The sequence below is a fragment of the Pteropus medius genome, unplaced genomic scaffold, assembly GCF_902729225.1.
Source record: "Pteropus medius unplaced genomic scaffold, Ma_sr-lr_union100, whole genome shotgun sequence".
Lineage (NCBI taxonomy): Eukaryota > Metazoa > Chordata > Mammalia > Chiroptera > Pteropodidae > Pteropus > Pteropus medius.
Genome location: NW_024348533.1, coordinates 2,321,654 through 2,346,203, shown reverse-complemented (window position 1 = coordinate 2,346,203; position 24,550 = coordinate 2,321,654). Strand labels below are relative to the sequence as shown.

Below are 24,550 nucleotides of genomic sequence, written 5' to 3'. Positions count from 1 at the left end.
CCCAGATGACTTCATTGGTGCATTTTGTCAAACATCTAAGGATGAGATACTACAAATACTTAATGAAACAAGCATGGTCCTGATGTCAAATACAGATAATGATGTTGCAAGGTGGAAAAAAAGCTACAGTCTAATCCCACATAAAGGTGCTAAAATCTTTAACAAATGTTAGCAAATCAAATTGGATACATATGAAGGAGTAAAATTATATGACAATAGCAATAAATGCAGAGAAATAATTTGACAAGATTCAACATTCATTTTCGGGTAACTCTGTCACCTACAAAAAAAATGTATGTACTGCAAACTATTAGTGGACCTCTACTGTAAAACCATGGTTAATGTAATTTTTAATTGTGGAAGACTGCATTTGTCATCTATTATCAGGAATAAGACAAGAATGTCCATTCTGGCCACTTTTAGTTAACATTGCACTGGGAATCTTAGTACAATAAGCGAAAATAAATAAATAATTAAAAAATAAAAAATTAGAGGCATGTAGATAGAACAGGAAGAAGTAACATTGTCTTTATTTGCAGACAACAGGATCATATATATAGAAAATCCTAAGGAGTCTATTAAAATAACTGCTAAAATTAATGGGTGAGTTTAGCAGGGTCACAAGATACAATACCAATTCACGAAAAACTCCAATGTTCACTGTTACAAATCAGAGTATAAAGTTTGAGGTAATTAAAACACAATAACTTCTTTCTTAGATAATTATATAGCCTAGTTATTTCTTTTAATCCTAAAGAGTTTCAAGATTGTTTTCTTTAAAGGGATAGTTGGGCACTGTCCAGATGCAGAGAAGAAAATGAGTCAGGGCTTAAATGGCAAGATGGTATTTTTTCAACATAAAATGCTAATTTATTGTTTGAATAACAGTGCATTTCGATGATAAAATTAAAACTTACCACTAAATTAATAAAGTTGTTTAAAAACTATAGTAATTTAATAAAAGTATTTCTATTAGTTTTATGGTTTTTGAGGGCTGTTTTTAAATTTAATGAAAGTGTTTTATAACATATATATGTATAGGTCTGGTTAGGATAGATCTGGTTCACCGTCTTGCATAGTGTCTTGATCTACTTGTCAGAGTTCTATTCATAGATCATAATATATATATTAGCATATATATGTTAATGTAACTGGATTTTAAAGTTGTGTGTTTTCCTTTTATGTACATAAGATAATAATACATTGATTTTTTTTTCTTGACACACGTACTGAATTCCAAATACTATAACATTTTCTAGATGAACTTTTTTCAGTTTGAAATTATTAATCTCACTTTGTTGAAATACTTAATTCCAGTTTGTCAGTAGGACTAGTCTGTGTCCTTACTAATTAAGAGTCTAAGTCAGGAAAACACGTGTCTTCAACTTTTCAAAGCAATTTACTATGGCACATACAGAACTAGAGAGAACTCTCATTCATCTGTATTCTTTTGGGTAGCTGTTGAATTAGACCAGAAAGAATTCATACCCATATCTGGTTTTGAAGTCTACAAGTTGGATTACGTTGAATAAATGTCACAGATAAATTGCAAGACCAAAAGCCAGCACGAGGCAGTGTCGTAACTCTGTATTGTGTGGTGGTATGATTTTTAGCCCTCTGGATTTACTTACTTTCTGTAAGAGACCCTATTGTTATAGACATAACCAAGGAAAGATATCAGGCATTTAGTTTGAATTGAAAATATAGACTAGAATTATCTAGAGATCAAGTACTTAGGACTTTGTCAAGTAGGGCACAGGTATAGTATAATTTCTGTAGAGATTTAGAGTTGTATCAAGTCCTTTCACGTATATCATTTCATTTAACGGACAAGAAACTGTTGTTTGTAAGATAGGAAAGGCTAGCTTTAATTTCACTGTTAATGTTGCCTTTGTTCTAAGCTTTACACAGACACTCACTCCCCTTTATATCTGCCAGGCATCAGCCTAGCTCCTTAGGCTGAAAAGTGAACCGAGTTTGTATCAGTGCTCCTTTACATCAATGGGTGGTATTTAAAGAAATTAATCCAAAGTAGAGAATATATTTAAAAATGTTACAGAGCCTCACTAGTTTGCGAGATCTGGCTTTTTATGTTACGGTGGAGCCTGTTGAGCTTTATTTCACAGTTTTGGTGTAGTACCCACACCCAAGTCAGTAGCTAGTAATTCTGATGTCATTATCATTAAAGGCAACATTTATTGGGTGCCCATTATGAAAAGTAAAGTGTGATTTATACACTTTATTAAAACAATTCGTGGCTCTTCGCTTCTTAAAGCTTCTTATCAGAAGAAAAAGAAAGGGTGACTTGGCAGAAGTGAGAGGAAATAGTTCCTGTTGAAGGGGAAAGTTTCCTTAGAGAGTCTGTTTTGTATACAGTTTCTTGTATTCGTCTCTCTGATTTAGACCTTGTTAGTCTATATGATCCTTCTGGTTATCAAGGTGATCCCATCTCAGTAGCATGGGGTGGGATGCTCAATTAAGTCATTCTAAAGAAGCCCACGTTCAATATCTACTGGCCGTGGCTGCGTCATTTTTCAAACAGGACTGCTGGGCACTTAACCTTTCCTTTCTTTATTCTTCGATCTCAAATCTTCCATTTTATCTTTTATAAGAATCTGATTAGACTCTTGGCTTTTAGTTTTCTGGGTGGACAAACAATTCAATTGCAATTTTCCTGAGTTTGCTTGTTTTTATATTTTCTAGGAAGCATAATTTGAATTATGCAAATACATTGGAAGTTTCCATCTTTTGTAAATAGGGCGTTGGCACTCTTCTTTAGAATAGTATAGCTAGTGTTTATTTTGCACATTGAGGTCAATAAGAACTTTTTACAGATTAAACAGCTTATTTCTCAGTAGCCATGATCAACAAATCTTAATATTTCCACATCAACAATGTGAAAAATAAGACCTATGAGGTTACATTACCTGCCTAAAGTCACACAGGACTCACGTGATGGAGCAGACACTGAGTTCAGTCTTTCAGTGCCATATCCTTTGCCTTTCCTTTATGCTTAATATAGTTCTTCTAGTTATGTTGAATTGCATAAAATTGTCAATTTGACCTACAATAAAAAGGAATTTCATATGCCATCACTTAAAAAACAAAACAAAAACCCAACCAAGAAACAAGTTGCCCTGCCGGTCTCGTACTGGCTCTTTTCCTTCTAAGCGTGTGCAAGTATTTATTTTTGGCAAAATTGTTGAGGCATTGTACATGCACATTTTAGTGTAAGAGATAGTGCAAACTGCTCTGCAGAGTGTTTATACCATTTATTCTACTACCTACATTATTTTAGAATACCTTTACTCCAATAACCTCTAACTCTCAATATTTCCTAGTTTTCCATTTTATTTTCATGTAGATCACTGTAAAATAGCATTCTTTTATTGTTTACTTTCTAATTTTCTTGATTTTTGGTCAGTTGGATCATCCTTTCATGTCATCGGCCATTAGGATTTCTTCTATTACAAATCTGTTATGCAGTCGGGAATTCTACTGGATAATATTTTTATCTCAGAATTATTTACCTTGAAATTAAATCCTTTGTTATATATGTTGCAAATATTTTCTCCCAGTCTGCCAAATTTGTTTATGTTTTGTCATAAGCGTTTCTACATTTTAATATGGTCAAGTTCAATAATGCTGTCTAATACAATTGCTGCATTTTGGTGTTTCTTTAAGAAGACCTTTCCTTCTCTGGAGTCGTGATTGAATCTCTCTATTTTAATATTTTAATATTTTTGTATTGTGTTTCACTAAGAAGCAAGTTGCATAACAATGCAAGATTATGTTGCTATTTATGTTAAAAAGAACTCACAATACTATGCAATATCTTGTGGGTGCTTATATGTGTATATATAAGGATATAAAATGATCTAGTGAATATTTTTGGAGATAAATGAAGAGGTTTAGGATTGAGGATGGTAGTCTAAGAGATCTTTAAACTTATCACTAATTTTGAAAACCATTTTGACAGAGACTGCTTGTGTATCGCTTGTATAATTAAAGGTCAATATATATGTGTGCGCATACATATATTTAATATACTTACATATATTTATTATGGAAACAGTGTAACCACATTAGAATTTTTTTTTTTAAATGAGAGACATGTTTACATAGTCACTGTTTACAGTCACCATTACAATTTTGGTATATTGTTTTTACTACCAGTTTCACTATAGTCATATTGAATTGTTTTAAAAACTCAAATTAAAGTGTTCCTATGACTCTTATCATTTTTAAAGAAACTTAACATGTCACATGTATTTTACAATATTGCCACATATACATCAGTAACATTACATTTAAAAACTATGTAGCACGTGTTTTCCCTGACTATGCCGAAATTCATCTTATTATTTTTTTATGGTGGACTTTGAGATGGTGTCCACGTTTTTCTGTTTTGAAAAGTGAATATTATCCTATGTGGTTGTTGCTTTTGGTGCTTCTTTAAGAAGATCTTCTCTGCTCCAAAGTCATAATCTCATTATCCTTTCTACATATTTTTCTTATACTTTTTGAATTTAATAAACCAAAGCAAGCAGGTCTTATTTTGTATGTATCTCAAGAATAAATTACCAGAGCTGCAATTACTGAGCCTGAAGATCTAAGAACAATGTGTCTACAGGGATTTCCCAGAGGACACTAAGTTATCAGGCTACCAATGAGGTTTGAGGGCACTAGGATAACTTTATTTTAGCCAGCTACATATAATATAATTTTACATGCTTATTTTTTTAATAATTAAAAAACGTTTTTAAATTGCAGTTGGCATACGATATTATATTAGTTTCAGGTATACGACATAGTGATTAGACATTTCTAGTACTTACAAAGTTATCACCCTTATAAATCTGGTACCCACTTTACACCATATATAGTTTTTTCAATATTATTGGCTATGTTCCTTATGCTGTACTTTATATCCCCATAACAATTTTGTAACTAGCAGTTTGTACTTCTTAATTCATTCTCCTTTTTCACCCCCCCTCAACCCCTTTCCCATCCTGCAACCATCAAAACGTTCTCTGTATCTATGAGTTTGTTTCTGTTTTGTTCATTTTGTTCTTTAGATTTCACATGTAAATGAAATCATATGGCATTTGTCTTTCTCTGTCTGACTTACTCTACTCAGCATAATATTCTCTAGGTTGATCCATGTCATTACAGATGGCAAGATTTCTTTCTTTTTTTTATGGCTGAGTAATATTCCTTGTACCACTTCTTCTTTTTCCATTCATTCATGATGGACACCCAGGTATCCTCCATATCTTGACTATTGTAAATAATTCTGCAATGAATATATGGATTCACATGTCCCCTTGAGGTAGTGTTTTGGGTTTCTTTGGATAAATCCCAAAAGTGGGATAACTGGGTCCTTCTTTGTCTCTTGTTATAGCCTTTGTTTTAGTCTATTTTGTCTGGTATAAGTATTGCTACCCCAGCTTTTTTGTTTATTTCCATTTTCATGAAATAGCTTTTCTATCCTTTTACTTTCAGTCTCTGTGTATCTTTCAATCTGAAGTGTGTCCCTTGTAGGCAGCATATGTAAGGGTCTTGTTTTCTTATCCATTCAGCCACACTTTCTTTTAATTGGAGCATTTAATCCATTTACATTTAAAGTAATTGTTGATAGATATGTAGTTATTGCTGTTTTATTCATATTTTTATCTTTTTTTCTTTTCTCTTCTGTTTCTTAAAGAAGTCTCTTCAACATTTTCTGTAATACTGGCTTGGTGGTGATGAACTCTAGCCTTTACTTGTCTGGGAAGCTCTATTTGTCTTTCGATTCTAAATGATAGCTTTGTTGGGCAGAGTAATATTGGTTGTAGGTGCTTACTTTTCATCATTTCTTTGCCATTCCTTTCTGGCCTGCAAAGTTTCTGTTGAGAAATCAGCTGGCAGTCTTATGAGAGCCCATATGGGTAACTAATTGCTTTTCTCTTGCTGCTTTTAAGATTCTCTCTTTGTCTTTATCCTTTGGCATTTTAATTATGATGTGTCTTGGCATGAGCCTCTTTGGATTCATCTTGTTTGGGACTCTTTGAGGTTCCTGGGCTTGCATGTCTGTTTCCTTCACCAGGTTAGGGAAATTTTCTGTCATTATTTCTTCAAATAGACTTTCATTCCTTGCTCTCTCTCTCTTCTCCTTCTGGTTATCTCTATGATGCGAATGTTGGTATGCCTGATGTCCCAGAGGCCCCTTAAACTATCCTCATTTTTTTGGATTATTTTTTCTTGTACTTCTGATTGGGTGTTTTCTGCTACTTTATCTACTAAATCGCTAATTCAAACCTCTGCTTCATCTAATTTACTGTCGATTTCTTCTAAAGCATTCTTCATTTCAAACGTAGTCTTCATTTCTGACTGGTTCTTTTGTGTTTTCTAACTCCATTTTTATGTTTTATTTTTATTTTTTATTTTTTATCTCTTTGTTAAAGTTCCCACTGAGTTCATCTACTCTTCCCCTAAATTCATTGAGCATCCTTATCACCAGTGTTTTGAACTCTGCATCTGGTAGATTGCTTGTCTCCATTGTGTTCAGTTCTTTTTCTGGAGCTTTGTTCTTTTTCTTCATTTGGGACATGTTTCTTTGTCTCCCCATTATGGCTGTCTCCCTGCATTTGTTTCTATGTATCAGGTAGGGTTGTTAACATCTCTCGGTCTTAGTAGAGTGGCCTTACATAGTAGGTTCTATGAGGTGCAGTGGTGCAGTCTCTCTGGTCCCCTGAGCCAGGTGCTCCAGGTGTGTCCCTTGTATGGGTTGTGTTTGTCCTCCTGTTGTAGTTGAGCCTTGGTGCTGTTTACATGTCAATAGGAGGGATTGACCCTCGGGTTGATTGGTTGTGAGGACTGGCTGTGACTACAGTGGAGGAACTGTTATGAAGTAAGATTCACATTAGCAGGGCTCTGGTGCCTCCCCAGTCTGCCCTTTGGGTGTGTTGTCCATGGATGTGGCCCCGGTGATGCTCCAGCTCAGACTGAAGCTGGCCACTGGGCATTGCAGGCCTGAGCTTCCTGGGCTTGCTTGGGGCCACCTGGCATGAGCCACCAAGCAATCTGCAGATGCCCACTATCTATGCTGGGTTTGGAGGTGCCTTGAGAGGCCAGGCTGAGAACCAAAGCCGGCTGTTGCTAGTGCCAGGCATACGGATGCTCAGCAAAAGGTATGGGACACGCTGAGGCCAGATGCTGCTTGTTTTGGTTTTGCAAACCTTTGAGAGATTTTAGAAAAGTCCACAGCATGAGCTGAGACAGCCCATTTAAATGGAAAAGCCACTGGAGGCAGCTTGGGTGGCCGCAAGTTGGGAGGGGCGGGGTGTCAGGGAATCCCCTGGGTGGAATAAGTGTCAGCCAGATTGCTAGCGACTCAGGTATGGCTGCTATGTGGATCTTCACACTGAATGGAGAAGGACTCAACGAAGGAACAATGTCCTCTGCCAGCACTCTGTCTGGGAGAAAGCTGCCCCTCCAGCCCTTGCCCTGAAGCCAGACAACTGAGTTCCTCCCAGTATGTCCCTGGTGCCCTTAGCGCTGCTGCCCCAGCACTGGAGCTCAGAGTGAGTGAGTTCCTCAGTGAGTAAGTCAGTGTGTGAGTCCCGAAAGAGGCAGCCCTCAGTCTCACTTAGCCGCAATCTCTCCTGGTTTTTACAGCCAGAAGTTGTGAGAGTTTCTCTTCCCGGCACTGGAACCCTGGGTAGGAGAGCCTGGTGTAGGGTTGGGACCCTTCGCTCCTCCTGGGAGTTCTTCACAGCTGAGATTTCCTCTGGATTCTCAACTGCCACATGCGGGCGCAGGACCAGCCTGCTCTGCATCTCCGCCCCTCCTACCAGTATCAAGGTGGCTTCCTCTGTGTGGTCCCAGTTGTAGGACTTCTGTTCAGCTAAATTCCAGGCAATTCTCCATGACGGTTATTCTGTGGTTGAGTTGTAATTTAGATGTGTTCATGAAGAAGGCAAACACAGTGTTTACCTAATCCGCCATCTTGACCAGAACCTATATGCTTATTTTTAATTGCTATTCGAAACAGTGAAATTGTGCCTGACTGTTGGAATTTACATTTTTTAATTACTATCCAGGAATGACTACAATTCTATTCTTGTTAAACTACTTGTTTTCCTCTTTTGTGAATTTTACGTATCAATTTACTCATTTGGCTTTTAGGGTTTGTGATTGTCATTTACATAATAAATATTATATAATCATATTTATTCCAAATGTTTTCTCAATTCATTTTGCTTTTTTAGTTGAATTTTAGCTAAAATTCTCCTTTCAGAGTTTTGAATAACTTTTTTTTTCTAGTAAGTAAAATGCTTTGTAGTTATTTACTTTCTAAAGTAATTCTTTAATCACTCGGGATAAGAATATTTAGGTAGATTTCTAACTATTTAATTGAAGCTATCTTAAGAATCCTTATATCAAATGGAAAGATTTTTAGGAAACATCATGATTCCATCTTTGACTCTTCCTGTTCAATAATTTTAACAATCTCTTATATAAGAACACTAATATGATTCTAATTCAATTCACCAATGCTAAGAATCTGTAAGTAGTTGCTAATTTGTTGGATAATGGAGTCAATATCTAAAAATATTTTTAGTATTTTGGCTGCATCTAACATTATAAAACTTACAAGAATAAAGAAGAAGTCTACAATTACTTTAAATAAAACTCTAGGTGGAATAGTTAACTCATTCTTTATTACCACTGTTGTAGAAGACAGAATTGAAAATTACCCATGTATCATCTACTTGTAAGAATCAAACCCCAGTAACTTTTCTGTTTGTTCATTGTGAATTGCTCTCAAATATTTTATTTTTCCTAATATTTTCTTTTCCTTCCAAACCACAGAGATTTCATTCATTAATATTAAAGTTGCAAAATCCATACATTGAAATTTATACAGCATTTATCATTAATAAAATAAGGAATCTAATAGTAGCAGTATCTATTTTTTTATTTGAATTGTAAACAAATAAGTGTCAATATTTCAGAATAGTTAATTGCAAAGGATAGAGGATGTGTTGCTGACAGAGCAAAGTATTCACTTGGGGCTACCGACTTGGAGTCCTCATCCTACTTTACCATTAGCAGCACTGGGAACAGCTGATAAACCCTCCGCCTTCTTGATGTATGTTTTTATCACTTGCTATCAGGACTCTACCCCTCTCTAACTGCTCCCTCTCAGTCTGATTTATTAATTATTCCTCTTCTCTGCACCTTCTTTACACTGTTGTTATCTAGGGCTCAGCCATGGGCCTTCTTTTCTTCTCTACCTACATTAGTCTCATGGCCTAAATGCCACCTATATGCCAATGACTCCAAAATCTTAGTTCAGATGTCTCTGTTGAGCTCCAAGTTCATATGCCCAGCTACCTACCTGATATTTCATCATGAGGTCTAAAAGATATATCAAACTTAGTGTATTCCAAACTGAACTGATCATCCCCCATCCCGCTCTCACATTATTCTTCATCTCATTGATGGTGAACTGTGCAGTTCCATTTGACAAGGGCCAAAAATCATATTGTGGTTCTGAATCCCTCTCTTTCTTTCAAACATGAACATCACACGTTCTGTTTGCTGTACCTTCAAACTTTATCCTGAATCTGACTGGTTCCATTACCATTAATACCACCCTGGCCTGAGCCATCAATCACCTCTCATCTAGTCTTTCCCTCTCTGTAGTCTGTCCTGAGTGGAGCCATCACTGTGAACTCTTTTAAATAGGTCCAAGTGTGTTCACTGCACTGTTTGTAATAGTGAGACATACTACGTACTAAAGACATACATAGTGGACATTTAAAACATGAACGCAAAAGCTACACACATCTTTAATGTAGTAGTTACCTTTGAGCAATAAGGTCTGGGACTTGGTTTTGGGAGGCTGTGCAGGTCCATTCAACTGAATCAATAAATTGTTATATATTTTTTAAAAAATGCTCTACAGCAAATAAGTGCTAACAATTTTTAAATATGAGGAGTGGATCACTAGGTACTCTATTATCCTGTGTATTTCTGAAAGTTTGAAATATTTCCTAATATAGAATGATACAAATTAATACATGAAAACACTTTCCATTTTGTTATCCTATACCAGTCTGTAGGCTCTTAATGTGTTACTTTTCTTACACATTTCAACTTATTCTATGTACTAAAGACATTTTCACTCAATACTCACCTTCATACTTTAAAATCAAGGAACATCATACCTAAGAATGACGTTTATAAACTAGAGAACATCCAAGTAAAATGAAAACAATGAAGAAGGATAGGGAACTCATTTCGTATCAGGAATAGTTATAGTAACTAGGCATGTAAGAGAAGCCAGAAGAGTGCTTGTCATATATTTGAAATGTGAGAAGCTGCTTAGGATGCAGGATCAGGACTCATGCTTTATAGTTGCGATGGAGAACCTTCAGGACCTTTTATAAGAATCTTCTTGATAATTACCACTGCCCAGTAAAGACCTAGATTGCTTCAGAGTGATTATTCTCTATTAGTGATTGAAATGAGTAAATAGAATATTAAATATTTATCAGAGATGTCGATGAACGATTTCTTCTCTGGGTGGAATTTGGAACAAACTGACCCCTAAATTCTTGTTCAGATAGGCTCTTGTTTATAAATGTCTTTCTTAAAACATGATGCATGGATGTAATATTCCTGATGTTGTCTGGAATATGCAGAGTGCGTTGGGTTTTCTGCCTTATACCAGATAATTTCAGCTCTTGCAGCGTATGACCTCCCAGGGTGACCTTGAATAAATCAGCTGAGATTATGTTAGCTTTTTGAGTCTCTGTACTCACTGATGGGATGTTTATGAAAAAGACTCAAGAAAGGTGGCAAGGAAAGAAAGGTCATACAGCTTTCCCTGGTCATACGTTTGTATTTGGGGATCTTGTAGTTATGAAACAGGCCACATGACAAAGAACTTTGTTGGTACAAGATTTATTACTCTCTTTAAAGAGGAACAACACCAATATAATTTGTTAAATATTACTTAATGCCACTCAGAATAGGAGTAGGAGGAATATTTGAATTATCCAAAGGTCCTAAATGGAAAACAACAACAAGAACAACACATTTTACTGATGTGGGTGCAAATGAGACAGAAGACTTAAAATCTGCAATAAATAAACTCCTTAGTTATTCTAAAAGACACTTAAGATTGTTTTAAAACAGACTTAAAAACTGTTTTGTACACTGGTGTATTTCTTACATCTAGCACATTAGCTTACACATGCTTTGCACTCAGTAAATATTGTTGAATCAATTAATTATTGTATTTATTTGACCTTTAATTGAATCTGGAAAATAAGTCGCAGCACATTTTCCGTGCCTCTGAGTACCAGGGCTATGGTCCTTGAGTAGTTTGCTCCACTAATCTTGTTTCCATGGTAAAATGAATTTGCATCTACTCTCTAGGGGTATGTAGGAGGTTGGCAACATCTCTGTTAATTGTGAGGTCACCAGAAAGACCTGGCAGTCATGAGTACTTCCCCAAGTTGCAGCTGCACAGCTTTCTCAGTGGTCTCGTTCAGTCCACTTAAAGCACATAACTGGGCTGGGATTGCATGAGATAAGTGCCGCAAGTGCTCATCGCCATGGTGAGTGGCTCTGAAAAACCACTGAGTGACTAACCCTTTAACAACTTGATGTACAACTGAGTGTGCACCGACTCATTAAGTGCTAGAGTGGGTGGCAAGTTGGAAGCCACCATTTAAAAAAATAGATAGGTCAAGCAAAGTTAGTTAACAAGTTTAAATTCTTCTCATGTCTCCACGGAATGGAACTAAAGTTGGCCATGTTGTTATGACTTTCGAGAACCCTGATTGATCTAGGCAGGGCAGTGCTCTTTTGCTCAATTTTTGGTGTTGAATTTAACAGCAGCATGAGCACATGTGTTTGATCATCTTGCATAGGACTGGTAAATTTTTAACCTGAGCAATATGTGTCAGACAGGAAAATACATTTTTCAGAGTAAAACGAATGAGATCTTATTCGTCTTTTCTTTAAAGTCAGTTCCAGAAAGAGTTAATTCTGATTTTAAAAAAATCAACTCTACAAGCTCCTACTTTTCCTTTAACCTCACCAGTCTTTCCTCCTCAGTCTCCTTTGCTAATTCCTTTTTCACTTCTCAGTGTTAGGGTCCTCAGGGTTTGGTCTTAGGCCCTTTTCTCTTCTTTCTTTATGTTCCCTTTCCAGATAACATCACTCATTCCCATGGACTGAAAAATTATGTTGGCAGCTCTCAGATGCAAGTTGCTTTCTCAAAACCCTCCACTAAGCTCCACACCCCAATTGTTTACTTGATTTCTTCACTTGGATGTTTCTCTTTATATCAAACCTCATAAAGTACCATCAGAAACTTTGATTCTCTGTCCCATAATCTGTTTCATCCTCAGTGTCTGACATTTATAGCTTAATCACAGACATCTATCTCCCCTTCTTGAGTACTTAAGCCAGAAATGCTGGAGTCATCCTTAATTCTCTGTGTTACTGTCCCTCTACGTCTCAACGTCTAAACCATTAACAAATTTGGGTGGTTGCCCTCTGGTGTGTATGAAAATCCAAAATTAATCTTAAATATACTTCCTTTTCTCTACATCCCCAGTTCAGCCACTGTGTGTTGCTTCATTGGTCTAGCCACCCTGATCTTGCACTTGAACTATTATATCTAACATCAAACTGGTCTCTCAGATTCCACTCTTGTCATCCTATACTCTGTCTTCCAAAAAATAATAATAATGATAATAAAAAAAGAATGACTTTCTTCAAAATTTGTATCGAGTTATGCCATCCACTTACAATTGCTTCCAATTACATTTCAAATCAAATCTAAGTGTCTTTTCATGGTCTTCAGAGCTCTATATGAATCACACCCTGCCAACCTCTTTCTTCTGTTTTTGCTGCTATAATTATTTGTCTGTGACTCCTGCCACTGTCTCAATCTTCATGTCATTTCTTCAACTATGTCCTGTCTTATCTATAGGTCTTCCTCCCTGATTGACTTTATACTAATGTCACCATTACTTATTACTTTAATTGCTGCAGTAACCTCCTAACAAATCTTGTGTCCCTGAATTTCAACCTCTTTTTGAAATTAAAGTATAATCTAAGACATACATGTGTATCATTTGAAAAGTCAGTACTTGCTAAAAAAACTATAATGGAAAAGTAAACTCTCTTGCCCGCTTTCTCTAGTCTAGATTTCTGCACTCAGGGAGCAATTGTATTTCTTTTAGTACTTGCCTGGCCTCTACATTGCTAAGTAATATATATTTTTTATTCTTTGTTTTTCATTTTTAAAGTGTGTTTAATTGTGACATGAGCATACAGAACACAAACCAATGCTGTTATAAATAATAATTAAAAAGCATACACTTTTGTAAACTCAAAGTTGATATACCGAGTTTCTCCCATATATCTTCTAGGGTCATAGCCTTGGTAGATGTCATCCTCCACCTAATTCACCACTCTTCCTTTAATTATGTTCTTTTTCATGTGGCTGGCTTCTTTTTTAGGTCTCAAATGCTACTTCTTTAGAAGGTCTTATTGGGCCACACTGTCTAGCATCTCGGCCTCTGTTTTATTTCTCTCAAATCCTTGTTTCTTTAATGATACTTCCCACAATTTATAATTTCTTAAGTATATTTATCTGAATACCTGATTTTCTCTGTCTTTCTCCCTAATGTATAAGGTCCGTGGCGACAGAGATTAAATCTGTTTTCATCTTTGAGTGCTTAGTGTCTTGCATACTGCCATATGTTAGGTATCCAGTGAGTACATTTATAATGAACATTAAACCATCGCAAAGAAGATACAGTGGAACGTAATGGCTTTTGGATAGACTGGTTGATAAACTTAGAAGTAGATTTAAAACTGAATTTGCTTTCTATTTCTCAACTTGCTTTTTGCATATTTAAAGGATCTATAGACATCCAAGGGATTAATTAAAAAATAATTATAAGCAACAAGAGATTACAGTAAAGTGAATGGATATGAGAAAGTATATAAAAATTAGAGATTTCTCGATATGAGCAAAAATTAGATTGTGCAATGAGAAATGAGATAACCATCATAATGTCAAAAAATCAATCATTTTGGATAACTAAATGTTATGATGGAGCATTCATTTTCTATTTTACCAGTTTTTACCACTTCCTTTCCACTTCTTCAACATAGAACAGCTTCTGTTTATTATCATACTTGTGGTGCGGTTTATCTGTAGTGTAGTTAAAAACGAACATTTTGAAATTGTTTTTAAATACATATCTTCTGTCAAATGTTGGAGGAAAGTTAGAAGAGAGCAATAGTTTTCAAGAAAATGGAAGAGAAAGCATATTTTTTTCACTCGTAGGAGTGAAATCTATTCCTGTGTAATTATTAAGTAGATAAAATAAGACTGTGTTGAAAGAACACAAACCCAGGGGGTCTTCATGAAACATCCCACAGTGAAGTCTGTAACCAGTGTCCATGAAAAGATAGGTGATCTGAAAACCAAAAGAGGATTTCATCAGGGTTTATCTTGATGTGAGTCAGATAAGAGAAACTGCTATGGAGTAGCCCCGGTGTTCCTAATGACTATTTCTCACATACCACTCTGCTCCCATATCACTCTGCTCCGACTGCACCAGCCTTGCTTTTCCTTAAACATGCTAAAGGTCTGTTATTTCAGGGTCTTTGTTTCTCCCTCTGCTTAGAATGTTCTCCCCCTGTGCTTGGCCTGGCCATCGCTGAAACTCTAGGCCTCTGCTCAGATGTCACCTCTCCTGAAAGGCCATCTGCACATAACTCTCTAACCTCTTCACAGTACTTGGCACCTGAATTTGTATTATACACATATAACTCTTCATTGAGTAAACAGGACTGGACAGATGTCACAATAAAACAAGTGGTGTTGTTTTGTTTTGTTTTGTTTTTGGTCTTCCTTCTGGCATTGTTCACTCTTAGGTTGTGAGATGTCCCCGAGTAAATTTAGGCACACAAAGGCTCTGTTAGGTAATTAACATATTTATTATATAATCATCAGACAATCCAAATTCACAGAAAATTAAAATATCTCTGCTACCTGCCTTCTGCATCCAGGTTTACTTAGAACCAATCACATGTGAAAAAGAAGGGGGTGAAGTCAGAGTCCTCATTATTTCCCCACCTAGATTGTGTTCCTCCTGCTGCGTGCACTGGCTTCCTCTGCCTCCTCTAGGACTGAAGCTATAAGGGAGGAGAGGAGAATCTTGTGTCTGACAGTGTCATAGAATGTGTCTCTGAGTGCTGTGTTTGATAGCTGCTTAAAGTGAACAGTCTCTTTCTCTCATGGGCCATTTTGTGGGTTCTTGGGAGGCTGTCATCTTCACAGATGTCCCTCAGGCCCTGAGGTCTCACACTTATGCTTCAAAGAGGTCCCTTTCAGCTCCCGCCGAGGCCCTTAGGTGTCTCGGAGGGATACTTCCTGGCTACATTTTAATCTTGCTCAATATTGTGAAATAGAGCACAGACATTAAAAAGTGTGTAAACCATCAATGTAAAGTTTATCGACAAATGATTATGGAGCAATTGTGTGTAACTTTGACCCAGTTGAATAAATAGCACATTTTCTCTGCTCCTAAAGTATAAGTTTGGGATGGGTCTTGCCAGACCTGTGCCCTGAACTCTCACTGCACAAAGCTGATACTTATGCATTTTATTGACTAGAGGGTCAAATGAATGAATAGCTAATAAAATTATGATACATTTAGAGGATAAACAATTATTCAGCAATTAAAACCAGGCTTATAAAGATTCTTTAATACTATTAAGAAATGAAATAGCTGTGAAGCTATTCTTAAATGGGAAAATGAAATAGGATATAAAACTTTAACACATTATGCATTATGTGTATAGGCACACACATGCACACACATGCACACACACTGATACATACATATATATACTTATGTGTGTATATGTTAATAGACTAGAAAGAAATATATACATACATTATATTTATTCCATGATGGGGTTTGGAATAATTATTTTCTTTCTTTAACTATATATTTGAAAAGTTCTGTTATTAAAAAGTTCAGGTTTTTATGATCACACTTTAAGAACGAAAATGAAAAAGAATTAAAAGAAAGTAAGAAGGAAAGAAAAACTAAAATCTGGAAATATTCGCCCAGATCTGCCATGGGAACATTATCGGGTATCTACCATTGGCAGAGAGCTGGAGAAGTAACCCTCAGACCACTCAGAAAACCATTCTGCTTTTGGTAGTTTAAAAGTCTGGTCACATAAAACAGTCCACTTAAGATAAAGTTCAGACCCTAATGCCATAGTTTTGTCTTCTGATTTGTGAGGGATGGGTCCTGGCCTTGCTCTCGATATCAAATTTTGGACTTCAACCATCTATGTTGTGCTTGACGTCAAATCCTTAGTGCAAAATTTTTTAAAGATGAGAGTTATTTGGAATAACGGTCATAGGGCAGGCCTAGCTCTTTCCAGATAGCCTCACAAAGGCAACAGTCTTTGGTTTGATTCCTGTTGCACCACAGATAACAAGTGACAGACACAGAGAGTGGATCTCAGGTGGAAGCAGTGGGCTGTGAGGGGGATTTGGGAATCACCTCCACTGATGGGATTATAAAACCATTGGGAGTAAAAAGTATAGAGAATAATTTCTGACCAAAGACTCGCCTTGGAGTGAGGAACATGAGCTGTTTAAGGAAACAGAAACAGTTGCTAGAAAAGGAGAAAACTAGAGCAACATAATATTCATAGAAGAGAAAAGTGATCCAAGGTCAAATGCCTTAGAGAGGAGAGTAAAGGAAAGGAAATTGTGGGTGGCCCAGAACAATTTCTGGAGTTCAGTGAGGCAGATGAGAATGCAGGTGAAAATGTAAGTAGAATGTAGGTAGCAAGCAAATTTAGAGCGATGGATTAAAACCCCAAATCAGTTTGGGAATTGGGAGGCTGAAATTCTGGTCCTGACTTTCACATGAACTCTTGTGTGATGTTATGCAAGTTATGCAACATTTCTAAGTCTCGGCTTCCTTGATTTTTAAAACTCCAGTGATGGCCAGATGATTTCTAAATTTCCTTCTTCCCTTGTAGTTTTCATGATTCTTTTCGAAGCCCTTTGTTAGAGAAAGAAAGCAGAATGATATTGACAGCATGGTCACTGGAGAGCTTTTCATAAAGATAGAACCTGGGCACACAAGGAAACCAACACTGGAAATGCCGGAGGGAAGAAATTGAATTGTAATTTTCTGCAGATGGAGTCCCAGGTGGAGTGGATAGATTGCTCTTTAGAGCAGTGAACGAATATGTTATCTTTTACCTCAAAAAGGAAGAGTTAAAAGCAACCAACCTTGAACACCTGCAATTTGGCCAACCTTATGTCTTGAAGGCATGAAGATGAGCACTGGGGTCAAAGCCTCCCCTCGGATAGCTAATCAGAGAGACAAAAACAGCCACCACAGCAGATTTATTAGGGTAGTAACGGAAAAGGTCCAGTGTAGAAGTGGAGAAGGGAGGCAGTGGTTACTTTGGACAGGACAGGATTGGCTTAATTTTGAAGAAATAACTCTTCACACTGACAGTGACTTTCTGGGAAGAAAGCAGAGTGTGCAAGGAACCAAGATGTGGTCATGCAACAACTAGAAGTTATTCTGAAGCATGTTAAAATCAAAAGTTTGTTCACACAATTAAAATTATTTGTTAAGGTTATCTATGAAGTTTAAATAAAAATAAAGCTGGAGTGGTAGGCAAGAGTTCGTCATGACTTTCTTTTTGTGTCTTCATTAAGCGTTTGGAGTTTATCCCTGTGGGCATAAAGAGGAAACATCGAAAGCATCAAGTCAGAAAGAGTATTTTAGGATGATAAAACGATAGATGCAGTGTCAGAGTGTATTTTTGTACAGATTCATGTGTAGAATACACAAATGCATGAAAAACCATTTACAGTAATATTGAAAATGACATTTTCTGAATAAAGTGTAATATAAACATAGTATAATTTATGTCAAGCCTATAATATGCTTATATTTCAAACTATATAATGCTTTTTTTACTTAATAAGATAAATGTTCTAACATTACTATACAAGAAAATACTTCAGAAAATAAAGCCAAACTTATATAGAAACTCATATCATGTAGAGCATCAGACATTTGTCTGAAATGTTTTTACAAGCATATGCTGGTGCCAGAGCTTTTCAACAACTTCTGTTACTGTTGTTTAGAAATAGAACGCTTGTGCTACTTTCAATATCTCAGTAATTCTCTAATATATCTTAGAGTTGGACAAGAGACTTATAATCCTCAGAACTTCAGAACATTGACTTACCTGTTCCTCTCAAGAACTTTGTATTCGATGTTTTCAATTTCATGAGTTCATTTTATTTTTTGGCTGCATTTCCCCAGTTCTCTACTGAAGCGAGGCTTCTTTGAACCATTTTCTAGACTCGACACCCTCTTTGCCCTTGCTCCCAATGCCTCCCGTTCTAGGGAACAACCTTGCTTGCCCCAGTCTTATCCAAATCCTGCTCTCCCTCCAGACTCTTCTTGCATCCTGAAGCTGTAGTGATCTACCACCTTCCTCACATCTTTTAGCACTCATGGTATTTAGTTCTTGATATACTATATATCTTAAAAAATAGGATATTATCAAAGACTTGTACAATATGCAGTTTGAGCCACAGATAAATATTTTCAGCCAGTCCAGTGAAAGGTTAGCTAGAAAACCAAGGTTCTGGAAAATAAAGGAAATTTCCAGAAAGGAGTGTGGAAAACGATGAGGACACTTGAGGTGACCACAGTAGTGCTTTTGCTCTGTGAGTGAACAGGAAGTAAGGCAGTGAATGGGAAGTCAGCCTACTGGGAGTGAGAACAAAAATGGAGAATGCCATGTTGCTTTCTATATTTTTAGTTATTTTTTAGTTATGCTTACCTTAGAACTTTAGAATCTGTTTATCTATTCGATAGGCCATAATTAATTTAAATTTGAACAAGTAAAATATTGATATTTGGCGAATTGAAGCAGCAATATGTAAAAATTGACGTACATTGCACAAATCAAATTTCATATTGTGGTTGGAAGTTGGTGGCAGTCTCAGTTTACTTTCATGAGATCGGCGTTAATGGTTATTTTAGAAAGCACAGAGGAATCTAAATAGAAAAATAAAATATGAGAAGCAGTAAGAAAAGAAATGGCTGGCAATTTATTTTCACATAAGTGATGGTAAATTTGCAAAATACTGAAATTCTTGCTAAATTGTCAAATCAAAGAATAACATTCCATGAAAAAAGAACAGAGGTCACCATATGAGGAAATGTATATGATGACAGAAATAAGGTAGGGAACCACCGTAAAACTTAATTTCATTTCCAAATATTTTAATGAAATGTGTCAAAATAGTTAAAGTCATTTTGAAAAATCTAAAAATAGGGCCATCTGGGAGAAAAATGCTTACATAGTTTGCATTTATTTTAGATAATTAATTGTGTCATATTAATTCACATAATCTTTTCTTGTCTTCTAATATTGAAAGGACAATATTTGCGTTAAAGCGAATGCTGCCTAGCTGTGGATTGTCAAACACAGTGGCCCTTGAGCAGAGAGATTAATACGGAGTTGTGTTTTTCCATGGCCTGTAAGATCAGTATAGAGAAAAATATCTGTTTTGTTAGTGGGAAAATAGCAAGCTCTTTGTGGAGAGAGAAAACCTCAAGATGTTCTGCAGTTCTGCTTTAATACAAGTCATTATCTTGAAAGATACCTATGTAAGCTAGAACTCTTCTTGTGCTGCAGCCTAATATTCTGGTCTCAGACAGAAAACTCTTTCCTGGAGAGAGAACACTGAGCACTTGGGGCTGTGTGTGCCCCAGAGTGAACTGAGTCTGGCACACTGTGGTCAGAGAATAAATATATATCGAATGAGTCACCATTTATAATTATTCCAACATTATTTTTCCTGTTTAAAAGTGGCCTTCTCATTTTTAAAAATGTCTATAGATAACATCCTAACACAACAGATAATTCTGTGTTATGAAGAGGTTTCCAAATTCTAAATAAAATAATAACACGTTTATTTCAAGTAATATTTAATATGCTAATAAGTAGATATGAAGAGGAATGAACTTTTTTTCTTTGGATTCTGAGCTCTTGAGTCCTTACTCAAATGTTTGAATTTTTATATTTATTATTGTTGTTCTTATTAATAAAATAAAAATTATGGTGAACGTTTATTGAGTGTTTACCTACTATCAGATTCTGTGATAAGAGCATTACATGTACTTTTAAAAATTGATTCTTCCAAACAGCCCTATTAAGCTGTTGTGTAGATAACAGTGTTGTAACTTTCTCAGAGTTACATGGCCAGTAGTAAGTTATGAGCTCAAATAATTTTAAATCCAGAATCTGTTCTTGGAGTCATTAAATTTTATATGATAGTACGCAATTAAATTTTATAGGGTTTATTGTTATAAATCTAACCACACATAACCTATTAAAAGAATGTATCAGATTGCAAATTGATGACTTAGGGAAACTGAGCATATCTATCTGAGATGTTCTAACTACACATCATAACAATTATTATTTTAATCATCAGCCACACTGTCAGTTTTATTAATAACTTTGAATACTGACTGAACCTTAGTATCACACTAATAAATAAGACGAGGTTAACATATATCCATATTTTCATAGTCAGGATCAATATTATATAATGTGACAACACTACCTATCTTCAATCCACATCTAGATGTAACATCTTTTTTTTTAAAATTATTTATTTACTTATTTATTTTAATTAAAAAAATTATGGTGACATTGGTTAACGAAATCAGGTGTACAATTTAGCAGTAAGGCATATGTATATATATTTGTGTGTTCACTGCCCATAGTTCGATTTCTTTCTGTCACCACATATTTGACCCTTTTTACCCCATTTACTTCTTCCTCTCCCTTCTCCCTACTCCCTGTAACCACTAGTCTATTGTCTATGTCCATGAGTCTCTGTTTGTTTGTCCTGTTTGTTACTTTTAGGTTTATATCTCACATATAAGTGATATCATGTGGTTTTCAACTTTTTCTGTTTGGCTTATTTCGCTTAGCATGATTATCTTGAGTTCTAGCCATGTTGTCATAAATGGCAGTATTTCATCTCTTCTTATGGCTGAGTAATATCCCATTATATATATGCACCACAGCTTTTTTATCCAGTCATCTATCGTAGGACACTTCGGTTGCTTCCATGTCCTGGCCACCATGAATAATGCTGCTATGAACATCGGTGTGCAAATATCTTTCCAGATATGAGTTTTCTAATCTTAAGAATAAATACCCAGTAGAGGGATTGCTGGATCATATGGTAGATCAATTCTTAGTTTTTTGAGGAACCCGCATACTGTTTTCCAGAGTGGCTGTACCACCAGCAGTGTATGAGGGTTCCTTTTTCTCCACATCCTCTCCATTTTTTATTACTTGTCCTGTTGATTATAGCTATTCTAACAGGTGTGAGATGGTATCTCGTTGTGGTTTTGATTTGCATTTCCTTAATAGCTAGCCATGTTGAGGATATTTTCATATGTTTTTTGGCCATTTGTATGTCCTCTAGGGAAAAATGTCTTTAATGATCATTATTTCAATTTGTAAATATTTGTTATTCTCCTTTTCCCCATCAAATTAGGCTCCAGGGAAAACTTTGGATTTCATAGAATTACTTTAAAATTCAAGCTAGTTTCATATTTGAGAGAATGAAAACATGTATGAAAAATAACTCATTGGAAGTCATTAAAATTACTCAAAAAATTGCCCAAATGTATACACATTTTAAAAGAATAATATTTTAAAAGAATCATTACAGTAAATACTTTTTGCATTATCTCCACTCCCAAATGATCTGTGCACATGTAAAAGCACATGTGTGTGTGAGAGAGAGAGAGAGAAAGAGAGGGGAAAACAGAAAGATAGAGAGAGAGGAAGGGGACAGATGGAAGTGGTGGAACTGTTATTCTAGTACTTGAGAATTTTATTAGAGATATAAAAATTTTAATAAAATGAAATTGATGAGGATTTTTAGATTTATTCTTAAGATCCGTATAACGTCAATTTTTACAGAATAAAATGAGATAGCATATTGGCAATCACCTGGTCTTTCTGTATAAAAGATACAGTACACTTTAATAATTAAAACAAAAGAAAAAAACCTCTTCTATACTTCTAAGGAAAACATTTTTTTAGCACAGATTTATTTTTTTCTTAATATTCAGTTTGAAGAATTACTATATCTGTAGAAGTAATTATTACTATGCTAGGTACCTGTGGATCAGGTTAAAATGAACTAGACATAATTTTCATATAATTAATACAAAACGAAATTAAGAACTTTGATATTAGTAGATTGGATACAAATAATGCATGTTCTAAGGGATTATTTCTTCACAAGTATTTGCTAAAGAGTTAACAACAGTTAAATATATACATTTATATATATTACAGTAGAGTAAAATAATAAAAATTGAAAAGATTAAGTCATATGTTCTTCCATGTAGAATATTTTCCTAGTTATAGTGCAAATTTATATTCTAAAATAGGAAGGAAAGAAATGACTAGGCTTAGCTTCAGTATAATAGAAGGATACCTACTTATTATAAGTTCTTCTTATTGATCATAGCCATATTTTACAGTTTTGAACCTTCTGTCCTTAATTGATGAACTTTAAAAACATGGCATTATAAGAAATGAAACTTGTTTATGTAAGTGATGCTTCATTTTTCTGTAATTTATTGTTCAAAGGTTTTCAAAATGTTTAATAGAAGACTTTAAGAATATTTTATATAATAACTTCAATGCTATATCTCCTATGTTTGCTTTGACATGTTACATGACTGACTTTATTAAATAATGATTGTCAAAAGTTGGACGTGTGGTTTTTGCAATTAAAAACTCTATTGCTCTTCTGTACATGGTTTGCATGTAAGTGACCCCGTGGGTCTCCCAAAGTGAGCCTTTAACATTCCAGAATTTTTACTGTGCATCTGTTGCTGGCATCTAGCCTCCCACCCACACAGGCTAAGACTAACTAAATGAAGTTTATGCTAGTGCAATAAAGTACATAAAGATGAAGTAATAAAATGGGAAGACAGTTACTTTATTATGCGGTTGCTAAAATAGCTTCACCAGAAGAATGTATACACGTATGTGAAAGAAAATAGAGTGTGTGCGAGTAGGAGAACCTAGAAAGTAATTTATTCAAATGGTATTTCTTACATATCTTTTTATGTTATATATTCCAGATGGGATTTATACAGCTCAATGAGGACTTCATATTTATTGAACCACTCAATGATACAATGGCCATAACGGGTCACCCACACCGTGTATATAGGCAGAAAAGGTCCATGGAGGAGAAAGTCACAGAGAAGTCAACTCCTCACAGTCATTACTGTGGTATCATTTCAGGTAATGCTTTCTCCTGAAGGATTTAACTAAATATGCAATGTGAGATGAATCCTTTCAAAAAAATTCTACCCATCCATCCATCCCGCCAACCAATTTATCCTTCTCCACCCACCCAACTCAACTATCCCTCCACCCATCCATCCATCTACCCATCCATCTACCCATCCATCTACCCTATCTTTTTTTTTTATAACATGGACTCTCTTTTGGTTAATGACAATTAAATATACTTATCTTAGACTTACCTTTTCGATTTCTGTAAAGTACCACATTTTAATATCAACAAATGGAAACACAAAAGGACTTCAGAGATTAATATATAGCATGCCCTATATCTCTTCTGACTTGTTAAGTGTTGTCATGGGATACGGGTCACTTCACCAGCATAGAAATGACACCGAGAGAACTCCAGCTCTCCTGAGACTGATACTGTGAGCTCATGGCTTCTTTTAGTCCACTGCTGTGAGAACATCAGAGCGATCTCCTTCCTTTGACCAGAACTATCACCTACTCATTTTTTCTATTTTCATTTGACCCAAGTAAAAATCATCTTGGAAGTTAATATTATCACAGGACTAGGAAGAAGAGTAACAATTTATTTCTTTGGATTGTATTCTTGGTATCAGAATACCTTAAATCTGGCAGTTTCAGAGGCACATACATGTTGCCAACCATCAAATCCCCATCTCTGTTTGTCTGCCAGTTCTTTACAGAAATAAAATGGTGACTATTTTGTGCACCTCCCTCCCTTCTTCCTTTGGCAGAGATCTATGACATTAGTAAGAATGGTAAGAAAAATGAATGATTTCTGTTACTTAAGTAGGACTTGAAAATCATAGCCAACATTCAGAAAGTCATTAGAATTTTCCCAAGAAAAAATTTTTAGACATCTAAACCATGCATCTCGGTGAATATTCTGAGAAATATTTCCAGTTAGAATTGGAGGAAATATGAATTTATTGAAGAATTTTCAGTGTAAAGACTTTAAAATTTGACTCGTGGTGTAAAATTAGGTGCTAATGTAGCTAGTGCCAAGATATTAATTCTAAAGCTGGTTATGATACTTGAAGCCAGTCTAGATATATGAATTGCGATGATA

At 35.5% G+C, this 24,550-nt stretch overlaps 1 protein-coding gene across 1 annotated transcript in view; it reads left to right on the top strand.

Annotated features, from left to right (window-relative positions):
- Nucleotides 1–24,550, top strand: part of ADAMTS19 (ADAM metallopeptidase with thrombospondin type 1 motif 19) — a 214,067-nt gene that overhangs the window by 18,320 nt on the left and 171,197 nt on the right. Inside the window, exon 3 of the mRNA XM_039880005.1 lies at nucleotides 23,286–23,451. Coding sequence (XP_039735939.1) covers nucleotides 23,286–23,451 — 166 coding nt within the window. The remainder of the gene's footprint in view (nucleotides 1–23,285; nucleotides 23,452–24,550) is intronic.